The sequence below is a fragment of the Danio rerio genome, chromosome 15 (genome assembly GCF_049306965.1).
Source record: "Danio rerio strain Tuebingen ecotype United States chromosome 15, GRCz12tu, whole genome shotgun sequence".
In the NCBI taxonomy this organism is placed as follows: Eukaryota; Metazoa; Chordata; class Actinopteri; order Cypriniformes; family Danionidae; genus Danio; species Danio rerio.
This window is the reverse complement of record NC_133190.1, coordinates 32,517,605-32,544,999: the sequence shown is the minus strand read 5'-3', so window position 1 is coordinate 32,544,999 and position 27,395 is coordinate 32,517,605. Positions and strand designations below refer to the sequence as shown.

Below are 27,395 nucleotides of genomic sequence, written 5' to 3'. Positions count from 1 at the left end.
AACCGCCAACTTATCCAGCACGTTTTTATGCAGCGGATGCCATTCCAGCCGCAACCCATCTCTGGGAAATATCTGAACATACTTTTTTACTCACACACACACACACACACACACACACACACACACACACACACACACACACACACACACACTAAGGCCAATTTAATCTATACCAATTCACCTGTTCCGCGTGTCTTTAGACTGTTGAAGAAGTCGAAGCAACCGGAGGAAACCCACTCGAACGCAGGGAGAACATGCAAACTCCACATAGAAACACCAACTGACCCAGCCGAGGCTCGAACCAGCGTTGCCACTGCAAGTCATAAATTCAGAACAAAATGTCAAACACAAATACAAAGGAAAAACATAAAATAATTCATTTATTCATGCATTTTATTGTCGGCTTAGTCTCTTTATTAATCCGGGGTCGCCACAGAAGAATGAACCACCAACTTATCCAGCCCATTTTTACACAGCGGACGACCTTCCAGCCGCAACTCATCTCTGGGAAACATCTGGACATTCTTATTCACACACATGCACACACACACACAAAGGCCAATTTAACCTATACCAATTCACCTGTTCCGCGTGTCTTTGGACTGTGGGGGAAGTTGAAGCAACCGGAGGAAACCCACGCGAACGCAGGGAGAACATGCAAACTCCACACAGAAACACCAACTGACTCAGCTGAGGCTCGAACCAGCGTTGCCACTGCAAGTCATAAATTCAGAACAAAATGTCAAACACAAATACAAAGGAAAAACATAAAATAATGGAACATTTAAAAAGCCACTGTACTACTCACCAACTGTTGCTGCTGTCACTGCCCTTTGTAAACTTTGAAGATGCCACAATATCCTCCTGATGTCCCTTGCTGCTGACCCTACTCTACTCTCATCACACAGCATCCACCTCAGGTACGACACACCGCCTTCACGCAACTGTGCACACACCACCAAGTAAAAGACGAGTGGCTGATAATCAGGCTCTATCCAGGTCTTTTGTCTCCCGGTTCTGTGTGGCACACTGACTTCATGTCAAAGACGTAGGCCAATGTTCGTTTCTTTGTGGTGGCCATGGAGATGAGCTGTTTGTATAGTAGGGATTGGAACAACTCCAGAATGGGCTTTCTTCCAGACAAGAGGTGGTCTTTGGTGAAGTCTCCACAGACAATTATGGGATTCTCCATCATTTCCAAATAATTAAGTAGGCCCATGATGTTTGGTGATGGTGTTTTATGTCCTCTATATGTGATGGGAGTCCCTCTGCTTTATGATGCACAACGATAAGCTTTTCTTTCAGACTGTTGTTGGTTTTTTTCCAGTGAAAAAGTAGCATGATGCCTTCCAGCGTTGCCATTTTTTGTCCTCTCCAACGTGGTTGTGATTTTTGACAGCCGATTGCATGGTCATGCCTTGAACTTTGTGAGTGGTGCATGCGTAAGCCATCTTGATTGGAAATAGTTGACAGACTGCTTCTTTTTTAAGAGTTTCCTCTGATCTTTTGATGTAAAGTGTCCTCTTCACCTTGCAGTTGTTGTCGTATGTATTTCTGGCCAGCATTTGGATTGTCGACTGATTTCCAAGCATGTGCACAAATGCAAGTCTGTATTTTGTTTTGGTCACAATGTTTCCAAAGCATCCATTGACAAGTCCATCTTTGACATCCACATTTTTGATCAACATTATGCAGACTCCCAATCAATGCAACTTGTATGGTGCCTAGCAGGTTGTCTTTTTTTACCCATGACAGGGTTAGTTTGCTTTTTCATCCATCCTGTTCTTGCATCTTGCACACAGAAACACCAACTGACCCAGCTGAGGCTCGAACCAGCATCGCCACTGCAAGTCATAAATTCAGTACAAAATGTCAAACACAAATACAAAGGAAAAACATAAAATAATGGAACATTCAAAAAGCCACTGTACTACTCACCAACTGTTGCTGCTGTCACTGCCCTTTGTAAACTTTGAAGATGCCACAATATCCTCCTGATGTCCCTTGCTGCTGACCCTACTCTACTCTCATCACACAGCATCCACCTCAGGTACGACACACCGCCTTCACGCAACTGTGCACACACCACCAAGTAAAAGACGAGTGGCTGATAATCAGGCTCTATCCAGGTCTTTTGTCTCCCGGTTCTGTGTGGCACACTGACTTCATGTCAAAGACGTAGGCCAGTGTTCGTTTCTTTGTGGTGGCCATGGAGATGAGCTGTTTGTATAGTGGGGATTGGAACAACTCCAGAATGGGCTTTCTTCCAGACAAGAGGTGGTCTTTGGTGAAGTCTCCACAGACAAATATGGGATTCTCCATCATTTCCAAATAATTAAGTAGGCCCCTGATGTTTGGTGATGGTGTTTTATGTCCTCTATATGTGATGGGAGTTCCTCTGCTTTATGATGCACAACGATAAGCTTTTCTTTCAGACTGTTGTTGGTTTTTTTTCCAGTGAAAAAGTAGCATGATGCCTTCCAGCGTTGCCATTTTTTGTCCTCTCCAACGCGGTTGTGATTTTTGACAGCCGATTGCATGGTCATGCCTTGAACTTTGTGAGTGGTGCATGCGTAAGCCATCTTGATTGGAAATTGTTGACAGACTGCTTCTTTCTTAAGAGTTTCCTCTGATCTTTTGATGTAAAGTGTCCTCTTCACCTTGCAGTTGTTGTCGTATGTATTTCTGGCCAGCATTTGGATTGTCGACTGATTTCCAAGCATGTGCACAAATGCAAGTCTGTATTTTGTTTTGGTCACAATGTTTCCAATGTTTCCAAAGCATCCATTGACAAGTCCATCTTTGACATCCACATTTTTGATCAACATTATGCAGACTCCCTATCAATGCAACTTGTATGGTGCCTAGCAGGTTGTCTTTTTTTACCCATGACAGGGTTAGTTTGCTTTTTCATCCATCCTGTTCTTGCATCTTGCACACAGAAACACCAACTGACCCAGCTGAGGCTCGAACCAGCATCGCCACTGCAAGTCATAAATTCAGTACAAAATGTCAAACACAAATACAAAGGAAACACACAAAATAATGGAACCTTTAAAAAGCCACTGTACTACTCACCAACTGTTGCTGCTGTCACTGCCCTTTGTAAACTTTGAAGATGCCACAATATCAACATTATGCAGACTCCCAATCAATGCAACTTGTATGGTGCCTAGCAGGTTGTCTTTTTTACCCATGACAGGGTTAGTTTGCCTTTTCATCCATCCTGTTCTTGCATCTTCCACACAGAAACACCAACTGACCCAGCTGAGGCTCGAACCAGCATCGCCACTGCAAGTCAAATTCAGTACAAAATGTCAAACACAAATACAAAGGAAAAACATAAAATAATGGAACATTTAAAAAGCCACTGTACTACTCACCAACTGTTGCTGCTGTCACTGCCCTTTGTAAACTTTGAAGATGCCACAATATCCTCCTGATGTCCCTTGCTGCTGACCCTACTCTACTCTCATCACACAGCATCCACCTCAGGTACGACACACCGCCTTCACGCAACTGTGCACACACCACCAAGTAAAAGACGAGTGGCTGATAATCAGGCTCTATCCAGGTCTTTTGTCTCCCGGTTCTGTGTGGCACACTGACTTCATGTCAAAGACGTAGGCCAATGTTCGTTTCTTTGTGGTGGCCATGGAGATGAGCTGTTTGTATAGTAGGGATTGGAACAACTCCAGAATGGGCTTTCTTCCAGACAAGAGGTGGTCTTTGGTGAAGTCTCCACAGACAATTATGGGATTCTCCATCATTTCCAAATAATTAAGTAGGCCCCTGATGTTTGGTGATGGTGTTTTATGTCCTCTATATGTGATGGGAGTTCCTCTGCTTTATGATGCACAACGATAAGCTTTTCTTTCAGACTGTTGTTGGTTTTTTCCAGTCAAAAAGTAGCATGATGCCTTCCAGCGTTGCCATTTTTTGTCCTCTCCAACGCGGTTGTGATTTTTGACAGCCGATTGCATGGCCATGCCTTGAACTTTGTGCATGTGTTAGCCATCTTGATTAGAAATTGTTGACGAACTGCTCCTTTCTTTAGAGTTTCCTCTGCTCTTTCGATGTAGAGTTAAGTGTCCTCTTCACCTTGCAGTTGCGTATGTATTTTTGGCCAGCATTTGGATTGTTGGCTGAATTATTTAGGCAAAACACAATACACTGGATTGTGATAGCTATAGTAGGTGTGTAAAACACCTGACTGCATGCACAAGTCTGGATGAGAAACATAAATATGATCCAACAGTGTTTGTTTCTCTGTGGTTGCATTGGTGATGAGCTGTTGGTATTGTTGGGATTGGAACAACTCCAGAATGGGCTTTCTTCCAGACGAGAGGTGGTCTTCGTTGAAGTCTCCACAGACAATTATGGGATTCTCCTTCATCATTTCCAAATAATCAAGAAGGCCCCTGATGTTTGGCAAAAATTTTTCCAGACTATAGTCTGGTGGCCTGTACACCGCAGCAATTGTTGCAGTCACTGGTGCATCAACTTTGATGACGACAAACTCCAGGTCGGTGACGTGGTGTATAAAGTGTCGAGGTTCCGCCTGAATGTCCTCTTTGCAATAAATTGCAACTCCACCACAGTCCTTCTTTGCCATTTCTGGAAGGGTTGAGTAAGACGCATGTCTATTTCTTGCAAACATCTTAAAGCCTTCCAACTGGACATGTGATGAGATGCATGATCCGGAGAGGTGCGTTTCCGTAACACAAAAGATATCACATAGAAGCAGCTCATGATGGTGTTTGATGTCTTCTATATGTGATTGGAGTCCCTCTGTGTTATGATGCACAACAATTAGTTTTTCTACCAGACTGGTGTTGGTTTTCTTCCAGTCAAAAAGTGGCATGATGCCTTCCAGCGTTGCCGTTTTCATCCTCTCCAACGAGGTTGTGATTTCCGGATCAGCATAGATCTTTTTTTCATCAAAGTCTCTGATGTACAACCCACCAAGTGAGGTTGTTCGGCTGAGGGCAACATAGGCCATTCCTGGCTCAAAAATCCTCTTTAGTGATACTACAGCCGATTGCATGGTCATGCCTTGAACTTTGTGAGCAGTGCATGCGTAGGCCAACTTGATTGGAAATTGTCGACGGACTGCTCTTTTCTTTACAGGTTCCTCAGATCTTTCAATGTAGACTAAAGTGTCCTGATCACCTTGCAGTCGTCGTCTGTATTTCTGGCCAGCATTTGGATTGTCGGGCTGAATGCCAAGCATGTGCACAAATGCAATTCCGTCTCTTGTTTTAGTCACAATGTTTCCAATGTTCCCAAAGCATCCATTGACGAGTCCATCTTCGACATCCAGATTCCTTATCATCATTATGCGGACTCCCACTGCAACTTGTATGGTGTCAAGCAGGTCGTCTTTATTACCCATGACAGGTTTAGTCTGTCTTTTCATCCCACCTGTTCTTGGGTCTTTCCGGTAATCTTCAGCATGAATGGTTATGATGTCAGCATGAAGAGCATTTACCGTGTTACTATTGTGACTGTGGACTTCCTTGTTGGTTGCAAATATGTGCAATGCATCACGTGGGCAGTCTTGGGGATTCCTCACAGCTTGCAATAACAAAGCTCTATCTTCTTCTTTAAGAGCATCAGATTTCCGTTTCACTCTCAATCGGTTTAAAAGCTGGGCAAATGCAAGGTCCTCTTTCTGCCGCATGATCTCTGTGAGGGTTACGATTTGGAAGTGGTCCTTCCAAAAGTCCAGCACATCCTCTTCGTAAACACAGAGTGGCTTGGCTTTTCCCGGGGGCGGTAATTGATAAAAGTCTCCCACCACGATGACAGAAATGCCCCCAAATGGTTTCTTGCTGCCTCTGATCTGTTGAAACCTCCAGTTGATGTATGCAAAAAAGTCTTTTGAAATCATAGAGATTTCGTCAATAATCAGGATTTCCACGTGACGTAATCCTGCTCGTACATCATCAAGAGAGTTCCCAAGTCCTTGATAGGGTGGCTTCAAGTTCCTTGGCAGCTTTAGAATGGAATGCAGAGTTTTTCCAGAAATGTTAAACGCTGCTGTTCCAGTGAATGCACTTAAAATCACTGTAGGAATGGAGAGATCCCCATCCTCCCGGAGCTGAGGAAGTTGTTGCAGAATCTTCGTTGCTTCAGTGTATACGCACTTGATTACGTGCGACTTTCCACATCCAGCACCACCTGACACGAAGTAAAAAAACTGTTCTGGATTCAGTCCCCACACACGGTTCTGACACCACCGCCGAATGGTGTAAAATATGGCTGCCTGTGTCTTGTTTAAACTCCTAAAGAGCTTCCTGACAAACTCGACACTCATCTGTGGCGCCACTATGCGCGGTGCAACTCCGTCGCCATCTTCATTACGAGGCTGGAATTCAGGGACCTCATCCTGTTCGTCATCTTCCTCTGGACCGACGTCTTCTTGTTCAGCTATGCATTCCAGGCGATCCACTTCAACTTCTGGTGCAAAAGCTGTCCAAGCACTCTCAGATGGTCCTTCCTGCTGAAGTTGTTCAAATGCTTTATCTACAACTTTGCCATGCTTTTCATATCTCTGCTGGTATGCCTTTACTATGCCGCAGACAGGGAACCGGAGACCAGGATGTCCAGGAAGTTCCACAAATCCGCTTTTATAAAATAGCTGATATGTGGGAAAATCCTCAGGTTTTAGCTCTTCATTGTGGCGATGGGGAACGTAAAGTTTCACCATTCTTCCATAAAATTTTTCTGGTTGCTTCTCCTCTGAAAAGCGAGCATATCTGATAACTGCAGGCTTGCCGATAGTCCTCTTTTGAATAAATCCCATATCGTGAAGCAGTCGGAGGACATTTTTTCCTTTAATTTGTTGACCGTACACAACACGGTAATTGGATGCAAAGTCTGCAAGACACATTTTTTCAAACTCCAACGTTAGAGGTCTTGCTCTATATTTTTCTATTAAACCTGACATCCAGACGTCCTCCGATTCAGGATTTTTGTTCAGCAACACACTTATGGGCAGACTCATCTTGAGGGCATCGTCATCCGTCGGAACAAACACGACACTTCGTGAACACTTCTTCAACGGCAAGCTGCATGTTCGCGCCACAGACTCCTGAGCACTTACTTGCCGGTGCTTGGCATAGGCTTGCATTATGTGCTTCATTTCATCCTCTTCATTAACGTTGGCTTCACGAACACTTTGGATAACGTTCTTAAGAAAGCCACTCATTTCATGCTCCGGCTTTGAAACGTAGGACAGCATATACATGATGCAGCTGTAAGCGTCTAGGATGTACTGAATATCCATGTTCGCATTCCACGCCCTGAGCAAATCAGGATTGTAGCCATTCACCCAAGTCTCCTTTGGATCACGCTTCAAAAGAACTGCACTGCCAGTGGTGAGTCCTTCAGCATAGTTCAGGTAATCGTCCATGGACAAATTGCACTTGGTTAGAAGGTCTGACAAATTGTTGAAGGAAGATTTGGGATCATTCAGCAAATCCCACAAAGGCTTGAGTTTTGATTTGGCTTCATTCATTGCTTTTTTAGCCTCATCTCGCCTTGCTTTTTTCTTGGCTGCTGAGTCAGTCGGTTCATCATCCCCCTCATCAGGACGCTCTGGCATCGGATGAGTGATCATGGTCTTAGGCATTGGTAGTTTTGGAAATCCAAATCTACACACCACCTTGCCTTTCTTGCATGACTTTGAGTGGTTTTTGCTATGAAGCTGAACCTCTGTCACAATCTTATGAAGCTCAGGATCAACATTGGGATCTGGAAGCTTGCAAGATACGTAACGGTCGATGAAGTCACATATTGTCTCATCATTGTCTTCCTCTGGATCTGGGGCATCCTTTACCCAAGCAAGCAGATGAATATGTGGGCTTCCTCTTGCCTGAAACTCCACTCTATAAAAGAAATCCTCCACTTCACCAATGGGTTGTGCAGGTGACAAAAGCAGGTGAGCCATTAATGCATCTACACGCTTCTCAAACATGCGCATGACAGTGACAGGATTACTCCTAAGGATTTCACATTTTGTCGCCCAGTCAAGCTGTGAAAAGTCAATTTCTTCGCCTTGTTGAGCTTTGATTACAGTCACAATCTCAGGCCATCGCATTTCTGCTGCACTGAATGTACAAAAGAAAGTAGGTGTCCCCAGCTGTCGAATCATGGCCTGTAGATCTCGCAACGTCTTCTCCCAATAGGCTGGAGAGCCTCTCAGGGGCTGCATGAATCGTGTGGCATCCCTGTTGTGAACAAGTCTCTCAACCTCATCGGAATCCTGAAGCATCCTATTGGAGATTCTTCGGCCATCTTTAGTAATGGGTTTACCTTTTCGAAGTTGAATGGACATGCTGTTTCTTGCCAGTTGCGTTTCTGTCACAAATTGTGCAAAGAAAAGGTAGCTTTGATCCCTTGCAAATCGGGCATCAACACAAAACAATCTGACGTTGAAGTACATGCTAGGAGAAACTGCTGTCTGCCTTGCCTCGTCGATTGTGTTCTCTCCTGTGGGGAACTGGACAGGGAATGCCATGGCTTCCAGTTTTGGGATTTTAAAAAATCCAACAGGCTTCTTTCCTTGTGCAGGTGCGATACTAAAGATCCCTTCACCGTACGACAAGATGTCATGTGCAATGTCTGGTGGCTGCATGCACGTGTCCAATGTAAGACCGGGGCGAAGTTCATCCTTTTCCTCCACACTGACATGTTGCTCCTCGTGCTCAGCAGTGCCAACTTCTTGGTTATCCTCTGCTGCATCAATGTCTTCGTCAAACTGATCTTCAGATACCTCAGGCTCTTGTATGGAGATATCCTTGTACTCAGAATGCACTTCCTTCAGCTTGGATAAAGCTGCCAGTACGCTGTGCATATTTACAGTATGGAAGTGCTGGTATCCTTTAAAACTGACATGTCTCTTTAGCTTGACTTGTAGGAGCTGGGACTCGCTTCTTGGTCTTGGCAGAGAGTTGACAGTGTTCTCCACCTCCGAAGGCACACACACAACAGCACCGTGAACTGCTCTCTGTTGTCCTTTGGGCAGTGCAACTATTTTTGCGAAAGGTAAAATTTTTGCAATAAGCTGACGTTCCAGCACATTTAGCTCAGCCAATTCTGCAGGGATAGGTGGCAGTTCAAGCTTGTTTACTGCTGCAATTGAAGGCATGCGTCCTCTTTTCAGATGGCTGTCACATGTGTGGCAGATCCATTCACGTCTTCTCTCTTCTGGAACGGTGCAATCATCTGAGCAGACACTGTCGCAAGTATGCACATACTTCCTTGTCAAGCAAAATGATGAAAGTTGAACATCTTTTTCATAATTCGATCCATCACAGGCCTTGACTTGGTCTGGAAAGAGGACTCTGTGGCAGACTGTGCAGACGTATGTAGGACCTTGCTGGATTTTAGACCGGAATGCATGAATTGCACTTTCCATCACTTTACTGACCAAAGGCTGGGGTGTTTCCAAGCTGGAGCGGATGCACATCTTGTATTTCCTTTTAATCCTCAGTGCACATTGCAACTGATGAATACGTGTAGTGTTATTAGGAAGCTTCTGTTTCTTATGGAGGGTACATTGGAGAATGTGATGTGCTCTGAACTCAGAATCATTTCCATATCTCCTCATCATGTATTCCTTCATTTTTTTCTGGAAAGCAGTATCAGTACTGTACCTGCTGACCATGTGTGCTCTTTTTTTTGCCTGGAAGATGGTGTCGTAACTGTACCTCCTAGTCATGTATTCTTTCTTCTTTGACTTTACAACTGGATCTGTGGTATACCTCTTAGCCATGTATTCCTTCTTCTTTGACTGTACAACTGGATCTGTGGTATACCTCCTAGCCATGTATTCTTTCTTCTTTGACAGAACAATCTCATCTTTGTACCGTCTATTACTGCAGTCTTTCTTTTTGTTTCTAAAATGAGCATCCTGGCTGTACTTTTCCCTAACAGCTTCTTTTTTGTTTGTCCGAAACTGTAAACAGGCGGCATACCGGTCCCTTTCATTATCTCTTTGTTTGTGTTTTTTCATTGCATAGGATGCAGTGGTGTTCTTGGATTTTCTAGATTTGAATTTTTCAGTTGTTTTTCGCATTTCTCTTCTTCTTCTGGACTTATTTTTTTTGGACATCATGGCTTTGTTTTCTTGGGCTATACCATTTTGGACGTCAATATTTTCTTCTGGTTCAGGTAGAACTGAAATTACTTGTGAAAATTGAGCACAAGTTGAGAGTAAAGGCTGTTGGCCAGCCTGTTGCTCTGTTTCAAAAGAGACCGGCATGAATTCATAGTTTTCATTATCAGGGCATTTCCCAAAAAGCTGCAGAATTTGGTCAGTCATGTCACTTAGTAGGGGAAAAGTTAACATCACAGCAGTTCCACAACCAGTACAATCAGGTAATCCTTTTGCAGTCCTTGAATGTGGATCAAAGAATCCATATCTGCCTGATCCATCTCTAAACACTGCAATACATTGTCGAGAAACTATTAAAAGTGCGTGAGTGACATCTGCTGTGAGACACTGCAGTCTTTTGGCAAGAGGCAAAAACCAATTTTCCATATCAGGGGCACTTCTGGCTCGAAGAAATCCAAGTTTGACTTCAGACTTGTGGACATTGTATGTTTGGTTAAATGTTGTAAGTTTAGAAGGTACTTCCTCCATAGATAGATGGTTCTGACGGAATCTTCTTTCAGCGATAAGCTGCATTTTAGTGCTGACATACAAAGCATCCCCCTCCTCTAAAACTCTATCAAGATCGGATATCTTAAACTGAAGCCCTGCACTCTGACTGGCCAAGAATGTCAGTGATACACATGTGCACTGGTGATTTCTGGAGAACTCGTCATATCTAACATCATCCTGACAATGAGACGCTTGCACTGACACAAATGTGGTTGCATTGCCACAACTTTCTGCATGTTGGCTCACAGAAAAGGAATTGACAGCAGCACTGGTACTGGCCTGTTCAACCTGTAAAAATAATGTAATATAAAAACTGCTAGTCAAGTTTGTATTTTTACAATCAGTGAGAAAATGTGAAGAACACTGTTGAACTTCTAGCAAAATATCAATATGTAATATTATAACAATAATAAATAATAATACATAAAATAATATAATAATAAATGAATATATTTAATTATAATGTAGGGCCGGGCAATTTTTACAGTTAATTCGAAATTACATTTTAAGACGATAAATTGTTTTATTAAATCGAGGTATCGCAATTTTTTCTGTATAAAAATATTGGATACATTGTAATTTCACCAAAGCGCTTTGGTTCACTCTCTGTATACTCTGCCTGACTGCCTGTCTGGGTTTCAATCATGGTAGTGACGGACTGAACACAGAGACTGGACAGCCTATTATCACCCAATGCACGAAGTACAATAAATAAATAATTTTATATTAGACGCACATCTGGCTTTACAGTTTCCATGTTCAGTCTTTTACTTCCACTTTAAGAAATAAGCAGCAGCATTACAACCTGTCATTCAATCAGAAGACAAAGTGAAAGCAGAGCTAAAAGCCAGTCTTTCCTAGGCTTAGCTAAACTTGCAAAAAATAACTGCAATTTTGTAATATTCCTAATCCCATTTTTAAAATAAAAAAGCTAATTATTTTATCATTACATTTATAGGTGACTGCTTTAACTCTACAAATTAGATATACAGTCAGTTTTCAGTAGTACCTCTTTAATGCTGGAAATGGTGGTTTCTACATCTTGAAGGTCTACCTTTCTCCAGCGCAATTTCTGAGCCTGAGATCTCTTCCCTTTTCGTGGCATCCTTTAACAAAAAAGTTAAAAATAAAACACAAGTCTAAAAGAAACAAATACACATATATATGTTAGTGGTGTAATGGGTCACAAATCTCACAGCTCAGATCACACTTCAATTTCTGAGTCACAGATCGGACCATTTTTCAGATCAACAAAAAACAAATTACATTTGCTTCCTTTTTTTGTTTATGTAGGGGGAAAACAGACCATTAATTCGCAGGAGAAAGAACATACCCCTTAACTGTTTCTCTGGGTTTACAATTAGGCCTATAGTTATGCATTTCAGTAAACCAATTCTTGTTTCACTCTAAACTACTTTTACACTTTTTTGTATTTCCAGACATGTCAGTACTTATATTTTCACAATAACAAATGCTTTTTAAAAGATTTAAGGAATAAATAATCCGTGGAATAACACTTTTCAGACACACCAAACTAAAATTCTTTACATGTGTAGAAAATAAACTTAATTAAATGTACAGAAAAGGTGTTACATCAAAGTACTTTTTAGGATATGAGGTGACTTTTGCCACAATACGAGACATTTAGAAAAGCAAACTAAACATTTTTTCTTTGGCACATACTTTAAAACTTCCCCCGATGAAAGCACTGCAGAACCTGACAAGATGAAAACCAGTAGTATCTGAAGAATCCGGAATATCTGACGAGTCTCTCTGAAAAAGGGACAAAAAAAAAAATAACATTAATGAAAATTAATGTCAACTATGCATTACCTTCTTTCCATGTTACACATCATCACTTATCAATAATATGCTTAATCTGTATATAAAATAAATAGTTAGGGATACATCAAAAGCATTTATCTATTTTTTAAAGGAGCCAATTTGCGACAAATATACTATCAGAGTCATTTGCAAAAGATTCTCGGAAAAGTGATGTATGGGGGAAAACAGGAAGAAGAACAGACACCTTAACTGGTGCTCTGGGTTTACAATTTAGACCTATAGTTATGCATTTCAGTAAACCAATTTCAGTAACCTTTTTTTTTGTATTTCCAGGCAAGTCTGTACTTATTTTTACAAAAAAAAAAAAAAAAAAAAAAAAAAAAATCAATATTCCGTGGAATAACACTTTTCAGACACACCAAACTAAAATTATTTACATGTTGAAAATAAACTAAATTAAATGTACAGAAATGATGTTACATCAAAGTACTTTTTAGGATATGAGGTGACTTTTGCCACATTACGAGACATTTAGAAAGCAAACTAAATGTTTTTTTCTTTGGCACATACTTTAAAACTTCCCCCGATGTAAGCACTGCAGAACTTGAGAAAATGAAACCTGTAGTATCTGGAAGAAAACAGAGGTTAGCAACTATAGAAGACAGTACAGTGTGTAATTTAATTTATTTTTTTTTTTTAAACAAACAAAAAAAAAAAAAGTTAAGGAAAAAAAAATGCAGAAAAAAAAAAGAAAATATAAATTACAAAATTCTAAGTTTATTAAAACAAAAGAAACGTAATCCCTGTAAATATGGAGAGCACTGAAAAATAAAACAACAGAAGTAGTTGTTTTATTTTTCACAAGAAACCTGAAAAATAAAGAAAATAGAACAAATTAGGTCAAAGCAACAACTATTGTTTTCTCAATTTTTGAAATAAAAATGTTATCCAACACTCACCAAGATGCAAAGTGCAGTGAAGAATCTGGAATATCTGGTGAGTCTCTCTGAAAAAGGGACAAAAATAACTTTAATGAAAATTAATGTCAACTATGCATTACCTTCTCTCCATGTTAAACATCACTTATCAATAACATAGTTAATCTGTGAATAAAATAAATTGTTAGGGATATATCAAAAGCATGTATCTATTTTTTAAAGGAGTCAATTTGCGACAAACATACTATCAGAGTCATTTGCAAAAGATTCTCGGAAAAGTGATGTAGGGGGAAAACAGACCCCTTAACTGTTTCTCTGGCTTTACAATTTAGACCTGTAGTTATGCATTTCAGTAAACCAATTCTTGTTTTTTTTTTCAAGACATGTTTGTACTGGATTTTACACAATACAAATGTTTTTTTTTTTTTTGTTTGTTTGTTTGTTTAAGAAATCGATATTCCATGGAATAACACTTTTCAGACACACCAAAAAAAAAAAAAAAAAAAAAAAAAGTGTTACTCAGACCAACTGTACTTTACTTTCCTTGAAAAAAAAAAAAGTTAAAATAGAATAATTTATAAGGGATAATTCCCCCCAAAATAAACAATTGACTCACTTTTATGCATTTACTAACAATGAAGTGGTTACAAACCTTTATGACTAACTTTATTCTGTTGAATACTAAAGATATTTTGGAGGGAAAAAAAGCAAAAATCGGAGCAACACTAGACTTCCATAGTACATAGGAAAAATAAATACTATGGAAGTAAATGGTTACAGGTTCCCAGCTTTCTTGAAAGTATTTTTTTGCTCAACAGAAGAATGTATGAAACACATAAAGGGTGAGTAAATGACAGAACTTTCAGTTTTGAGTGAACCATCCCTTTAACTCAAGCCCATAACTAACAAATCTGGAGAAACAGGATGTTTGCTCACTTAATTTCCCCCCTTATAGTAGTGGTCTGATAAATGTATGAAATTAATGTTATCTTAAAAACTGATTACATTCCAAAAAGTGAGTTTAACTGCTGCAAAAAGCCAGAATTATTATTATTATTAATTATTATAGAATTAATTATTCAATCATTACCTGACACAGGATGGATAGGCTGGTGAAAGTTCTAAAAAGATAAAAGTAGAAACAATCATGTCGCATAAAAAGCACATTTGTACTAGGGAAATGACTATTGTATTTTAATGTCAATTACATAAATTCTATCTGCAATATTAAATAAACATGTATAAAACCTGTACATTTAGATTGTGTAACATTTTTTATATTGATTTCACGACATTCGCAGTGCACTTTCAATGCTTTCTATACACAATTTTAGATTTTACTTCCCAGCACAAAAATTCTAGCAAAAGAATGTATAGTTTATACATTTACATGTCATTTGTTCGTTTATTTTACCTGCTGAAAGAAAACACTGTTCTTGAAACAAGGCTAACCTACATGCACAGGACAAGAGCATTTACAACAAATAAACTAATGTAATAAATATAATTTCGCTTGCTTTTTTAGCGCTGTCGAATAAGTTCTTAAACACCTATAATCGGTCATTATGTTCCCACACGCAACAGAAAGGGCTGCGATTCTTCTCGACTGCGGTTACCGCGGCTCGAGTTATTCATCGGAGTGACGGTGATACGGACAAACGGCCACGGTTAAAGTCTTAAATGCGCGGATATCACAGCTGATTCATGATAAACGCGGTAAAGAAAACTCCAGCTGCAGGGTAACATGCTCATGTGTGTCTAACCACAAGACTCACTGTAATAGCCGAGAGGACACGTTACCTTAAGCAAGCAGGTCAAATGTCTAACACACACACACACACACACACACACACACACACACACACACACACACCGTCTCGCTCTCAGCTTCAGTACAGCCGCGGGCCGCGGGAATGCAGACCTGTAGCTCACAGCTCTCATTTCATGTCCATATCAGTGAAATACAGGCTCGTGGGTTCTGCTGTAACGGTCAGCTGCTGATTAAGTACGTTGACGATAGTTAGTAGCATGTTTTAATGGGCCGCCCTCGCCACAGTAACGTTATTTATCGAAATAATCGCAGCTTTTGCGACTTGAATCGTAATTCTTCTAATCGCGACTTCAGTTTAAAATTTATTAGAGTATAACGTGACTGTACGTGATAAAGCAGCCTGCATAAAGTTAAGATCTAACCGTGAGTACAACGGCTTCAGCCTGAATTATTATGCACACCTGAAATCCCACTAAAGGACATGAATGGCTACTTTTACATCCACTACAAGCAACAACAATCTATACTTTTTAATATACATGTTTTAATTGAACGTGAAACAGCAATTATAAGAGCAAACCTCTAAAACAACCTACTCACCGCAGAAAGTTCTGGAACCTGAAGACGGCTCATCATCGTTGGCCAATAGAAGGCAAGGCACAGCCAATCAACCTGCAGAATTAAGATTTTCTCCATTTATGGAGAGGACCACACCCGTTTTCAAGTGTGACTTTTTAGTGCCTAACTAAAAAAAGAGTGCATTTTATATATATATATATATATATATATATATATATATATATATATATATATATATATATATATATATATATATATAAACACAGGTAAATTAATTGTAATAATAACAACTCAGAGACATTGTTTACCATGTTCCATTTTGAATCTAGCCATCTTTAAGTATTATAGTAAATAAAAATGTCTGAATTAAAATAATTTTTCTGTGTGTGTGTGTGTGTGTGTGAATGATGATGTAACTATCATTTCACCCCAAACAGCGGCACCTTACTGAATATTAATTAATATTAATGATGATTACACCTGCTTAATAAAAATCTGATGATTCACTACATTAATAAATCTGACATAACTTGATCAGAAATCTAAAAAGAGGAGAAAGAGTAGGGTAAAAAAAAAAAAAAAGTAGACATCAATAGCAGTGCAATAGTTATTCTTTGTACCCAACACCTGTATTTAATAGCGACATCGTGGTCTAGTGATTAGCACGTTCGATTACGAAGCCAGCGACCCGCGTTCAAAGCTCACCAGGAAGAAATACGTTTTTTCATTTTTAGTGTAAAGACATATAATACTGTTTGGGTTACTTGTTACAACCATTACAAATGACTGGATATCTATATAGAATTAATGTTCTCATTTATATATAAAAATGTGAAGTTCTAAGGCACCTGTATCCTTGAAAAACGTGTTAGTGTGTTAGTGTCATTTGAAACTGAATTGGAAATAACGTTATTTTAACAAAATCAGTCGTCGACTGAAGTGGGCCGTTCTAAGGCATGAAACTCCAGAGATAAAAAGGAGCTCCACTCCGGCACTGTCTGTGTGTGTGTGTGTGTGTGTGTGTGTGTGTGTGTGTGTGTGTGTGTGTGTGTGTGTGTGTGTCTGTGTGTGTCTGTGTGTGTGTGTGTGTGTGTGTGTGTGTGTGTGTGTGTGTGTGTAACAGTTGGTGTTTCCTGAAAACAAGTCTGAGCAGACAAAAAACTGCTATGTTTATATTTGATTAATGTATAAATGTCTAAGACAATCACAAATCAGTGATTTACTGCATTGCTAGGTGGTTGCTAGGGTGTTTTAGTCGTTGCTAGGCACTGCTAACATGTTCTGCTAGGTGGTTGATAATTTCTTGCTAGGGTGTTGAGTAGTTGCTAGGTGGTTGCTAAGACATTGCTAGGCAGTTGCTAGGGTGTTCTGAGTGGTTGCTAGGTTGTTGCTAGAGTGTTCTAAGTGGTTGATAGGCAGTTGCCAGGGTGTTCTGAATGTTTGATAGGCAGTTGCTGAGGTGTTGCTAGGGTGTTCTGAATGGTTGCTAGGTGGTTGCTAAGGTGTTGCTAGGTGGTTGCAAGGGTATTCCGAGTGGTTGCTAAGGCATTGCTAGGTGGTTGCTAGGGTGTTCTGAGTGGTTGCTAGGTGGTTGCTAAGGTGTTGCTAGGCGGTTGCTAAGGTGTCCTAAGTGGTTGCTAAGGTGTTGCTAGGTGGTTGCTAGGGTATTCTGAGTGGTTGCTAAGGCGTTGCTAGGCGGTTGCTAAGGTGTTGCTAGACGGTTGCTAGGGTGTTCTAAATGGTTGCTGGGTGGTTGCTAAGGTGTTGCTAGGCAGTTGCTAAGGTGTCCTAAGTGGTTGCTAGGTGGTTGCTAAGGTGTTGCTAGGTGGTTGCTAGGGTATTCTGAGTGGTTGCTAAGGCGGTTGCTAGGGTGTTCTGAGTGGTTGCTAAGTGGTTGCTAGGCGGTTGCTAGGGTGTTCTAAGTGGTTGCTAAGGTGTTGCCAGGCGGTTGCTATGGTGTCCTAAGTGGTTGCTAGGTGGTTGCTAAGGCATTGCTAGGTGGTTGCTAAGGTGTCCTGAGTGGTTGCTAGGTGGTTGCTAAAGTGTTACTAGGTGGTTGCTAGGGTGTTGCTTGGCGGTTGCTAGGGTGTTATGAGTGGTTGTTAGGTGGTTGCTAAGGTGTTGCTAGGCGGTTGCTAGGGTGTTCTAAGTGGTTGCTAAGTTGTTTCTAGGCGGTTGCTAAGGTGTCCTAAGTGGTTGGTAGGTGGTTGCTAAGGTGTTGCTAGGTGGTTGCTAGGGTATTCTAAGTGGTTGCTAAGGCATTGCTAGGCGGTTGCTAGGGTGTCCTAAGTGGTTGCTAGGTGGTTGCTAAGGTGTTGCTAGGTGGTTGCTAGGGTGTTCTGAGTGGTTGCTAGGTTGTTGCTAGGGTGTTCTGAGTGGTTGCTAGGTGGTTGCTAAGGTGTTGCTAGGTGGTTGCTAAGGTGTCCTAAGTGGTTGATAGGTGGTTGCTAAGGTGTTGCTAGGCGGATGCTAGGGTCTTCTGAGTGGTTGCTAGGTGGTTGCTAAGGTGTTGCTAGGTGGTTAGTAAGGTGTCCTAAGTGGTTGCTAGGTGGTTGCTAAGGTGTTGCTAGGTGGTTGCTAGGGTATTCTGAGTGGTTGGTAAGGCATTGCTATGCGGTTGCTAGGGTGTCCTGAATGGTTGCTAGGCCCTTACTAAGACGTTACTAGGCGGTTGCTAAGGTGTCCTAAGTGGTTGCTAGGTGGTTGCTAAGGTGTTGCTAGGCGGTTGCTAAGATGTCCTAAGTGGTTGCTAGGTGGTTGCTAAGGTGTTGCTAGGCGGTTGCTAAGGTGTCCTAAGTGGTTGCTAAGGTGTTGCTAGGTGGTTGCTAGGGTATTCTAAGTGGTTGCTAAGGCGTTGCTAGGCGGTTGCTAGGGTGTCCTAAGTGGTTGCTAGGTGGTTGCTAAGGCGTTGCTAGGCGGTTGCTAGGGTGTTCTGAGTGGTTGCTAGGTGGTTGCTAAGGTGTTGCTAGGCGGTTGCTAAGGTGTCCTAAGTGGTTTTTAGGTGGTTGCTAAGGCGTTGCTAGGCGGTTGCTAGGGTGTCCTGAGTGGTCGCTAGGCCCTTACTAAGGCGTTACTAGGCGGTTGCTAGGTGGTTGCTAGGCGGTTGCTAGGGTAATTTGGGTGGTTGCTAGGCAGTTGCTAGGGTACCCTGGGTGGTTACTAGGCAAGCCTCACATACATGCCTGATGAAATATTTATACTTAGTGAGCATTTCTAGGAAGTTACAGTACTTGGCTAGTCAATATTAGCATGTAGCTAGTCACTGCTAGCATGTGTAGCATATAGGAAGTTCCGTTTGCTAGCATGAGTCAAACGAGCCAATCCCCAAGTCTCTACGATGTTCTGATGCCGAGATATAGCTGTTGATTAATGGTTGCTAGGGTACTCTGTTTTGTTGCTATGGGCGAGGTTACAGAGTGAACTTGAATGTGGTTGGCTGTCCAAGTCAAATGAGCCAACCCCCAAGTCAATAGGACACTGCTAAGCAAAGAAATGCATGTAGGCCAGTATTAAAGGCAGTCTATGGGACCAGTTTGGGGGCGTGGCTTGTGAGCTTCATTATCATATTGAGATGCTCATTGGTTGTCTGAGTCAGATGAGCCATCCCAGAAGTCAATAGGACACTGCTAAGCAAAGATATGCATCCAGCCCTATTATAATAGAAGTCAATGGGATCAGTTTGGGGGCGTGGCTTGTGAGCTTCATTATCATATTGTGATGCTGATTGGTTGCCTGAGTCAAATGAGCCCACCCCCATGTCTCTATGACACTCCTATGTAATGTTATAGATGTGTGACCTTTATAATGGAAGTCAATGGGATGTGCAATGGGACATCCCACTCCATGTTAAGTCAATGGGGCAGTTATTAAGGGTCTTTAAGTGGTTTGGGGGGGCGTGGCTTGTGAGCTTCAAAATCATATTGAGATGCTGATTGGTTGCCTCAGTCAAGTAAGGCAACCCCCAAGTCTGTATGACACTGCTATGTAATGTGATTGACATGTGAGTCAAGAAATGAATGGGAGTCAATGGGCAATGTAAAGTCAATGGGGACCCCTTTGGGACGTCCTAGCACCCCAGGGGTACAACTTATACCCCCTTTTGGGGTATGTTCTCATACAGGCTGCAACCCCCTACAGATGTTGCGAATCCCATATTTCTACGAAATTCACACTTGGCGCTATAACGCTTTAAAGGTCGTCCCATTTCGCGGGGGCGTTAGTGCTGTTCTAGAAAAATGAATGGGAGTCAATGGGGACAATGTAAGTCAATGGGAGAGCTTTGGGACGTCCTAGAGCCCCAGGGGTGAAACTTTTACCCCATTGCGAGGTATGTTCTCATTTAGGCTGCAACCCCCTACAGATGCTGTGAATCTCATATTTCTATGAAATTCACACTCGGCGCTGTGATTCGTCAAAGTTCGGCTCAATGTTAAGTCTATGGGATTTTTGGGGGGGTTTTTTGGCCCCTGCGGGGCCAAAAAACCCCCCACCCCTTATAAAAGTCATAGCACACCATTCCCGATAAGACCGCACGATTTGAGCCCACTTTCAAGGGTCTGGGACGAAAGCTGCGGGACTAGTTACGCGCCGAAAAATGGTACGGAAGAAGGAAGAAGAAGAATAATAAGCCAGCACAATAGTAAGAATGGACTTTGCCTATGGCAAACCCCATTAACTAGAATTGTACATTTCCTAAAGGAAATGTGAGTGGGGTTTGCGTGGCAAATCGATGGGGTACAATGTATTTGTTTTGGTAGCTAGGGTGTTCTGAATGGTTGCTAGGGTGTTCTGAGTGGTTGCTAGGTGGTTGCTAAGGTGTCCTAAGTGGTTGCTATGTGGTTGCTAAGGTGTTGCTAGGCGGTTGCTAGGGTATTCTGAGTGGTTGCTAGGTGGTTGCTAAGGTGTTGCTAGGCGGTTGCTAAGGTGTCCTGAGTGGTTGCTAGGTGGTTGCTAAGGTGTTGCTAGGTGGTTGCTAGGGTATTCTAAGTGGTTGCTAATGCGTTGCTAGGCGGTTGCTAGGGTGTCCTGAGTGGTTGCTAGGTGGTTGCTAAGGTGTTGCTAGGCGGTTGCTAAGGTGTCCTAAGTGGTTGCTAGGTGGTTGCTAAGGTGTTGCTAGGTGGTTGCTAGGGTATTCTAAGTGGTTGCTAGGCGGTTGCTAGGGTGTCCTGAGTGGTTGCTAGGTGGTTGCTAAGGTGTTGCTAGGTGGTTGCTAGGGTGTCCTGAGTGGTTGCTAGGTGGTTGCTAAGGTGTTGCTAGGCGGTTGCTAAGGTGTCCTAAGTGGTTGCTAGGTGGTTGCTAAGGTGTTGCTAGGTGGTTGCTAGGGTATTCTAAGTGGTTGCTAGGCGGTTGCTAGGGTGTCCTGAGTGGTTGCTAGGTGGTTGCTAAGGTGTTGCTAGGTGGTTGCTAGGGTGTCCTGAGTGGTTGCTAGGTGGTTGCTAAGGTGTTGCTAGGTGGTTGCTAGGGTGTTCTGAGTGGTTGCTAGGTGGTTGCTAAGGTGTTGCTAGGCGGTTGCTAAGGTGTCCTGAGTGGTTGCTAGGTGGTTGCTAAGGTGTTGCTAGGTGGTTGCTAGGGTATTCTGAGTGGTTGCTAAGGCGTTGCTAGGCGGTTGCTAGGGTGTCCTGGGTGGTCGCTAGGCCCTTACTAAGGCGTTACTAGGCGGTTGCTAGGTGGTTGCTAGGCGGTTGCTAGGGTAATTTGGGTGGTTGCTAGGCAGTTGCTAGGGTACCCTGGGTGGTTACTAGGCAAGCCTCACATACATGCCTGATGAAATATTTATACTTAGTGAGCATTTGTAGCAAGTTACAGTACTTGGCTAGTCAATATTAGCATGTAGCTAGTCACTGCTAGCATGTGTAGCATATAGGAAGTTCCGTTTGCTAGCATGAGTCAAACGAGCCAATCCCCAAGTCTCTACGATGTTCCGATGCCGAGATATAGCTGTTGATGAATGGTTGCTAGGGTACTCTGTTTTGTTGCTATGGGCGAGGTTACAGAGTGAACTTGAATGTGGTTGGCTGTCCAAGTCAAATGAGCCAACCCCCAAGTCAATAGGACACTGCTAAGCAAAGATATGCATGTAGAGCAGTTATAATGGCAGTCTATGGGACCAGTTTGGGGGCGTGGCTTGTGAGATTCATTATCATATTGAGATGCTCATTGGTTGTCTGAGTCAGATGAGCCATCCCCCAAGTCAATAGGACACTGCTAAGCAAAGATATGCATGTAGAGCAGTTATAATGGCAGTCTATGGGACCAGTTTGGGGGCGTGGCTTGTGAGATTCATTATCATATTGAGATGCTCATTGGTTGTCTGAGTCAGATGAGCCATCCCCCAAGCCAATAGGACACTGCTAAGCAAAGATATGCATGTAGGGCAGTTATAATGGCAGTCTATGGGACCAGTTTGGGGGCGTGGCTTGTGAGATTCATTATCATATTGAGATGCTGATTGGTTGTCTGAGTCAGATGAGCCCACCCCCATGTCTCTATGACACTCCTATGTAATGTTATAGATGTGTGACCTTTATAATGGAAGTCAATGGGATCTGCAATGGGACATCCCACCCCATGTTAAGTCAATGGGGCACTTATTAGGGGTCTTTAAGTGGTTTGGGGGGGCGTGGCTTGTGAGCTTCAAAATCATAATGAGATGCTGATTGGTTGCCTGAGTCAAATGAGCCCACCCCCAAGTCAGTATGACACTGCTATGTACTGTGATTGACATGTGACATTTATAATGGGAGTCAATGTAATGAATGGGAGTCAATGGGCCCATGTTAAGTCAATGGGACCACTTTGGGACGTCCTAGCCCCCCAGGGGTACAACTTATACCCCCCTGCGTGGTATGTTCTCACTTAGGCTGCAACCCCCTACAGCTGTTGCGAATCCCATATTTCTACGAAATTCACACTCGGCGCTGTGATTCGTCAAAGTTCGGCTCAATGTTAAGTCTATGGGATTTTGGGGGGGGTTTTTTGGCCCCTGCGGGGCCAAAAAACCCCCCACCCCTTATAAAAGTCATAGCACACCATTCCCGATAAGACCGGACGATTTGAGGCCACTTTCAAGGGTCTGGGACGAAAGCTGCGGGACGAGTTACGCGCCGAAAAACGTACGGAAGAAGAAGAATAATAACTAGAATTGTACATTTCCTAAAGGAAATGTGAATGGGGTTTGCGTGGCAAATCGATGGGGTACAAAATGGTACTAAACTGGGCAATAGCACTGGAAAGGTAAGAAATGGTGGTTGCTAAGATGTTGCTAGGCGGTTGCTAGGGTGTCCTGAGTGGTTGCTAGGTGGTTGCTAAGGTATTGCTAGGTGGTTGCTAGGGTATTCTAAGTGGTTGCTAAGGCGTTGCTAAGAGGTTGCTAGGGTTTCCTGAGTGGTTGCTAGGTGGTTGCTAAGGTGTTGCTAGGTGGTTGCTAGGGTGTCCTAAGTGGTTGCTAGGTGGTTGCTAAGGTGTTGCTAGGCGGTTGCTAAGGTGTTCTGAGTGGTTGCTAGGTGGTTGCTAAGGTGTTGCTAGGTGGTTGCTAAGGTGTCCTAAGTGGTTGCTAGGTGGTTGCTAAGGTGTTGCTAGGTGGTTGCTAGGGTATTCTAAGTGGTTGCTAAGGCGTTGCTAGGCAGTTGCTAGGATGTCCTAAGTGGTTGCTAGGTGGTTGCTAAGGTGTTGCTAGGCGGTTGCTAGGGTGTTCTGAGTGGTTGCTAGGTGGTTGCTAAGGTGTTGCTTGGTGGTTGCTAGGGTATTCTAAGTGGTTGCTAAGGTGTTGCTAGGCGGTTGCTAGGGTGTCCTGAGTGGTCGCTAGGCCCTTACTAAGGCATTACTAGGCGGTTGCTAGGAGGTTGATAGGCGGTTGCTAGGGTAATTTGGGTGGTTGCTAGGTGGTTGCTAGGGTACTCTGGGTGGTTACTAGGCAAGCCTCACATACATGCCTGATAAAATATTTATACTTAGTAAGCATTTCTAGCAAGTTACAGTACTTGGCTAGTCAATATTAGCATGTAGCTAGTCACTGCTAGCATGTGTAGCATATAGGAAGTTCCGTTTGCTAGCATGAGTCAAACGAGCCAATCCCCAAGTCTCTACGATGTTCCGATGCTGAGATATAGCTGTTGATGATTGGTTGCTAGGGTACTCTGTTTTGTTGCTATGGGTGAGGTTACAGAGTGAACTTGAATGTGGTTGGCTGTCCAAGTCAAATGAGCCAACCCCCAAGTCAATAGGACACTGCTAAGCAAAGAAATGCATGTAGGCCAGTATTAAAGGCAGTCTATGGGACCAGTTTGGGGGCGTGGCTTGTGAGCTTCATTATCATATTGAGATGCTCATTGGTTGTCTTAGTCAGATGAGCCAACCCCCAAGTCAATAGGACACTGCTTAGCAAAGATATGCATGTAGACCAGTTACAATGGCAGTCTATGGGACCAGTTTGGGGGCGTGGCTTGTGAGCTTCATTATCATATTGAGATGCTCATTGGTTGTCTGAGTCAGATGAGCCATCCCAGAAGTCAATAGGACACTGCTAAGCAAAGATATGCATCCAGCCCTATTATAATAGAAGTCAATGGGATCAGTTTGGGGGCGTGGCTTGTGAGCTTCATTATCATATTGTGATGCTGATTGGTTGCCTGAGTCAAATGAGCCCACCCCCATGTCTCTATGACACTCCTATGTAATGTTGTAGATGTGTGACCTTTATAATGGAAGTCAATGGGATGTGCAATGGGACATCCCACTCCATGTTAAGTCAATGGGGCAGTTATTAAGGGTCTTTAAGTGGTTTGGGGGGGCGTGGCTTGTGAGCTTCAAAATCATATTGAGATGCTGATTGGTTGCCTCAGTCAAGTAAGGCAACCCCCAAGTCTGTATGACACTGCTATGTAATGTGATTGACATGTGAGTCAAGAAATGAATGGGAGTCAATGGGCAATGTAAAGTCAATGGGGACCCCTTTGGGACGTCCTAGCACCCCAGGGGTACAACTTATACCCCCTTTTGGGGTATGTTCTCATACAGGCTGCAACCCCCTACAGATGTTGCGAATCCCATATTTCTACGAAATTCACACTTGGCGCTATAACGCTTTAAAGGTCGTCCCATTTCGCGGGGGCGTTAGTGCTGTTCTAGAAAAATGAATGGGAGTCAATGGGGACAATGTAAGTCAATGGGAGAGCTTTGGGACGTCCTAGAGCCCCAGGGGTGCAACTTTTACCCCATTGCGAGGTATGTTCTCATTTAGGCTGCAACCCCCTACAGATGCTGTGAATCTCATATTTCTATGAAATTCACACTCGGCGCTGTGATTCGTCAAAGTTCGGCTCAATGTTAAGTCTATGGGATTTTTGGGGGGGTTTTTTGGCCCCTGCGGGGCCAAAAAACCCCCCACCCCTTATAAAAGTCATAGCACACCATTCCCGATAAGACCGCACGATTTGAGCCCACTTTCAAGGGTCTGGGACGAAAGCTGCGGGACTAGTTACGCGCCGAAAAATGGTACGGAAGAAGGAAGAAGAAGAATAATAAGCCAGCACAATAGTAAGAATGGACTTTGCCTATGGCAAACCCCATTAATAAGTATGGAGAATAACAATAGTGGACTTTGCCTAAGGCAAACCCCACTAATTATAGAAATGTGCCTTTATTATGGCAAAAACAGATATCAATATCCAGCTACAAACTCAGCCGCTCAACCTACTGTGATTTATTTATTTTTTGTTAATGAATAAAAGTTTAAACGAGCATTTTATACAAACATTTTTGTGAAAATGACAGACAGGTGGGCCTTAAAAAAATGATTGGAAAAGAGGTGGGCCCCGAAGTAAAAAAGGTTAAGAACCCCTGATTTAATCCACTCCAGAATCATCCCAATCAACCTGAATTAAGGAATTATTTCCAAATAGAGTTAATAAAGCAGTCTGGTTAATTTGTATGATATATCATTGGTTTATTAATACTGGTAATATTGTATTAATATTGCACAACTTAGTTCAAACATTGGATTTGAGAAACACAGAATTGTTAAACTTCATTGGTACAAGCAGAACTTGCCATTTTAGTTGGTTAACAATTTAATGGAATTTGGGAAATCCACCTCGGGTTAAAAGAGGTTGCATGAAGTTGTTCTGGATAGTTTTTTTAGTTTTTCCATTTAATTCCTATGGTGATCTGTTGCTGTTTATCTGGTTGTTATTGAAAAACATGTCTGTGATTATTATTAGGCAACTGTATGTGATTATGATCTCTCATAAACACAATTTATTCTATTATACATGTCCATGATAGGATAAGTTAAAAAAAAAAATACTAGTGATGTTGCCTAAGCAAGCGGCGACAATTATGTCCTGCAACGTTGCAAACATAATGCATTAAAAACAGGCTCAAGTTTTACTTCCACATTCAAAACTGGTTCTTTTGCTTAGGCTCGAGCTTATTAGCATCTCTTGAGAAGAGGTTTCCATAACAACACCGAGACCCTCTTTTCAAAGAAAGTCATTAATTTCTCCAGCAGAGTATGGATCCTTTGTCTCGTAAAACATTCTATCTGCAGACACTAACAAGGATAATGCTGGCAGTCTCTGCATTCCTTTCATTCTTGCTTTGCTGGCAGCAGTTTGAAAGACACACATAAAGCTTTTTTTATACTTAAGGTCTTGTTTTATTTAAGCATATCAGCTTTTTACACAACTCGGTCACTAATTGGCCGGCACATCTTTTTTTCTTCTCCATGAAATTATTGGAGAGATAGATACAGAGGTACACAAATATGGTAATTATTGTTTGAATTTATTGCTCTGTAATTCATAAAGCTTTGTTTTAGTCGGTTTCTTACCCTGTCTAAACAAGTTTAAAAAAATCAACATTCAGCCCTGGGAATCTGCCAAGTTTACTCTGTCAATATGCAGTTAATTCCGTGTTTCTGGAGTCCGTGTGGCCATTTTTACCTCACCGGTCCAATTACCCAGTCCAGGCATGGGCACACAATAGGGTGGTCTTTATCAGCAGAGCCTGTGGGGGCGTAATGATTCACACTCAACCCCCCATGACTGAGCAATGCTCACTGTGTCATTTTTGTTCTACCTGACTGGACTAATATGCTCGGACATATGCCTGATGGTGCACAGACTGAGGGAATATTAGCCGAATAAAAAACCTGACACACTAAAAGCAAAGTTCCTTTTTGTTGTTTGCTTAGGGGTAAAAATAGGTTATGTTATAGCTGATGTTCGCTATCTCTTAATATCCGTCCCAAAGTCGCCCGTGGTTCTGGCAGTGCTGTTTAGATGAATATAAAAATGTGTGTTGTGTGTGTTTCTCTCAATAGCAAAGTAAACACAAGCAAAAATGACAGACGTGAGAAAAAAAAAATAGAAATATGTTTGCACAAGCTCTGCAAATCATCACAGCAGTCATGTCCACTACTTTATATGATAGATTGCTTTAAAGTAAGCAGCAGCAATATTAAAGGGACAATACACTCACTGGCCACTTTATTAGGTACATGTTACTAGTACCGGATTGGACCATCTTTTGCCTTCAGAACTTGCCAATCCTTCATAGATTCAACAAGGTAGTGGAAAATTCCTCTGAGATTTTGGTATATATTGACATGATAGGATTATGTATTTGCTGCAAATTTGTCAGCTGCACATTC

General features: G+C 42.2%; 1 protein-coding gene across 1 annotated transcript in view; it reads right to left on the bottom strand.

Annotated features, from left to right (window-relative positions):
* Positions 1 to 1,817: 1,817 nt before the first annotated feature.
* Positions 1,818 to 27,395, bottom strand: part of LOC141377865 (uncharacterized) — a 77,234-nt gene continuing 51,656 nt past the window's right edge. The window contains exons 5-14 of the mRNA XM_073923795.1: positions 15,767 to 15,838; positions 14,486 to 14,516; positions 13,417 to 13,463; positions 13,028 to 13,326; positions 12,356 to 12,445; positions 11,682 to 11,778; positions 3,384 to 10,960; positions 3,079 to 3,291; positions 1,939 to 2,984; positions 1,818 to 1,844 (exon numbers count right to left, since the gene is read on the bottom strand). Of these exons, the coding sequence (XP_073779896.1) occupies positions 4,151 to 10,960; positions 11,682 to 11,777 (6,906 nt within the window). The 5' untranslated portion in view covers position 11,778; positions 12,356 to 12,445; positions 13,028 to 13,326; ... (1 more) ...; positions 14,486 to 14,516; positions 15,767 to 15,838 and the 3' untranslated portion in view covers positions 1,818 to 1,844; positions 1,939 to 2,984; positions 3,079 to 3,291; positions 3,384 to 4,150. The remainder of the gene's footprint in view (positions 1,845 to 1,938; positions 2,985 to 3,078; positions 3,292 to 3,383; positions 10,961 to 11,681; positions 11,779 to 12,355; positions 12,446 to 13,027; positions 13,327 to 13,416; positions 13,464 to 14,485; positions 14,517 to 15,766; positions 15,839 to 27,395) is intronic.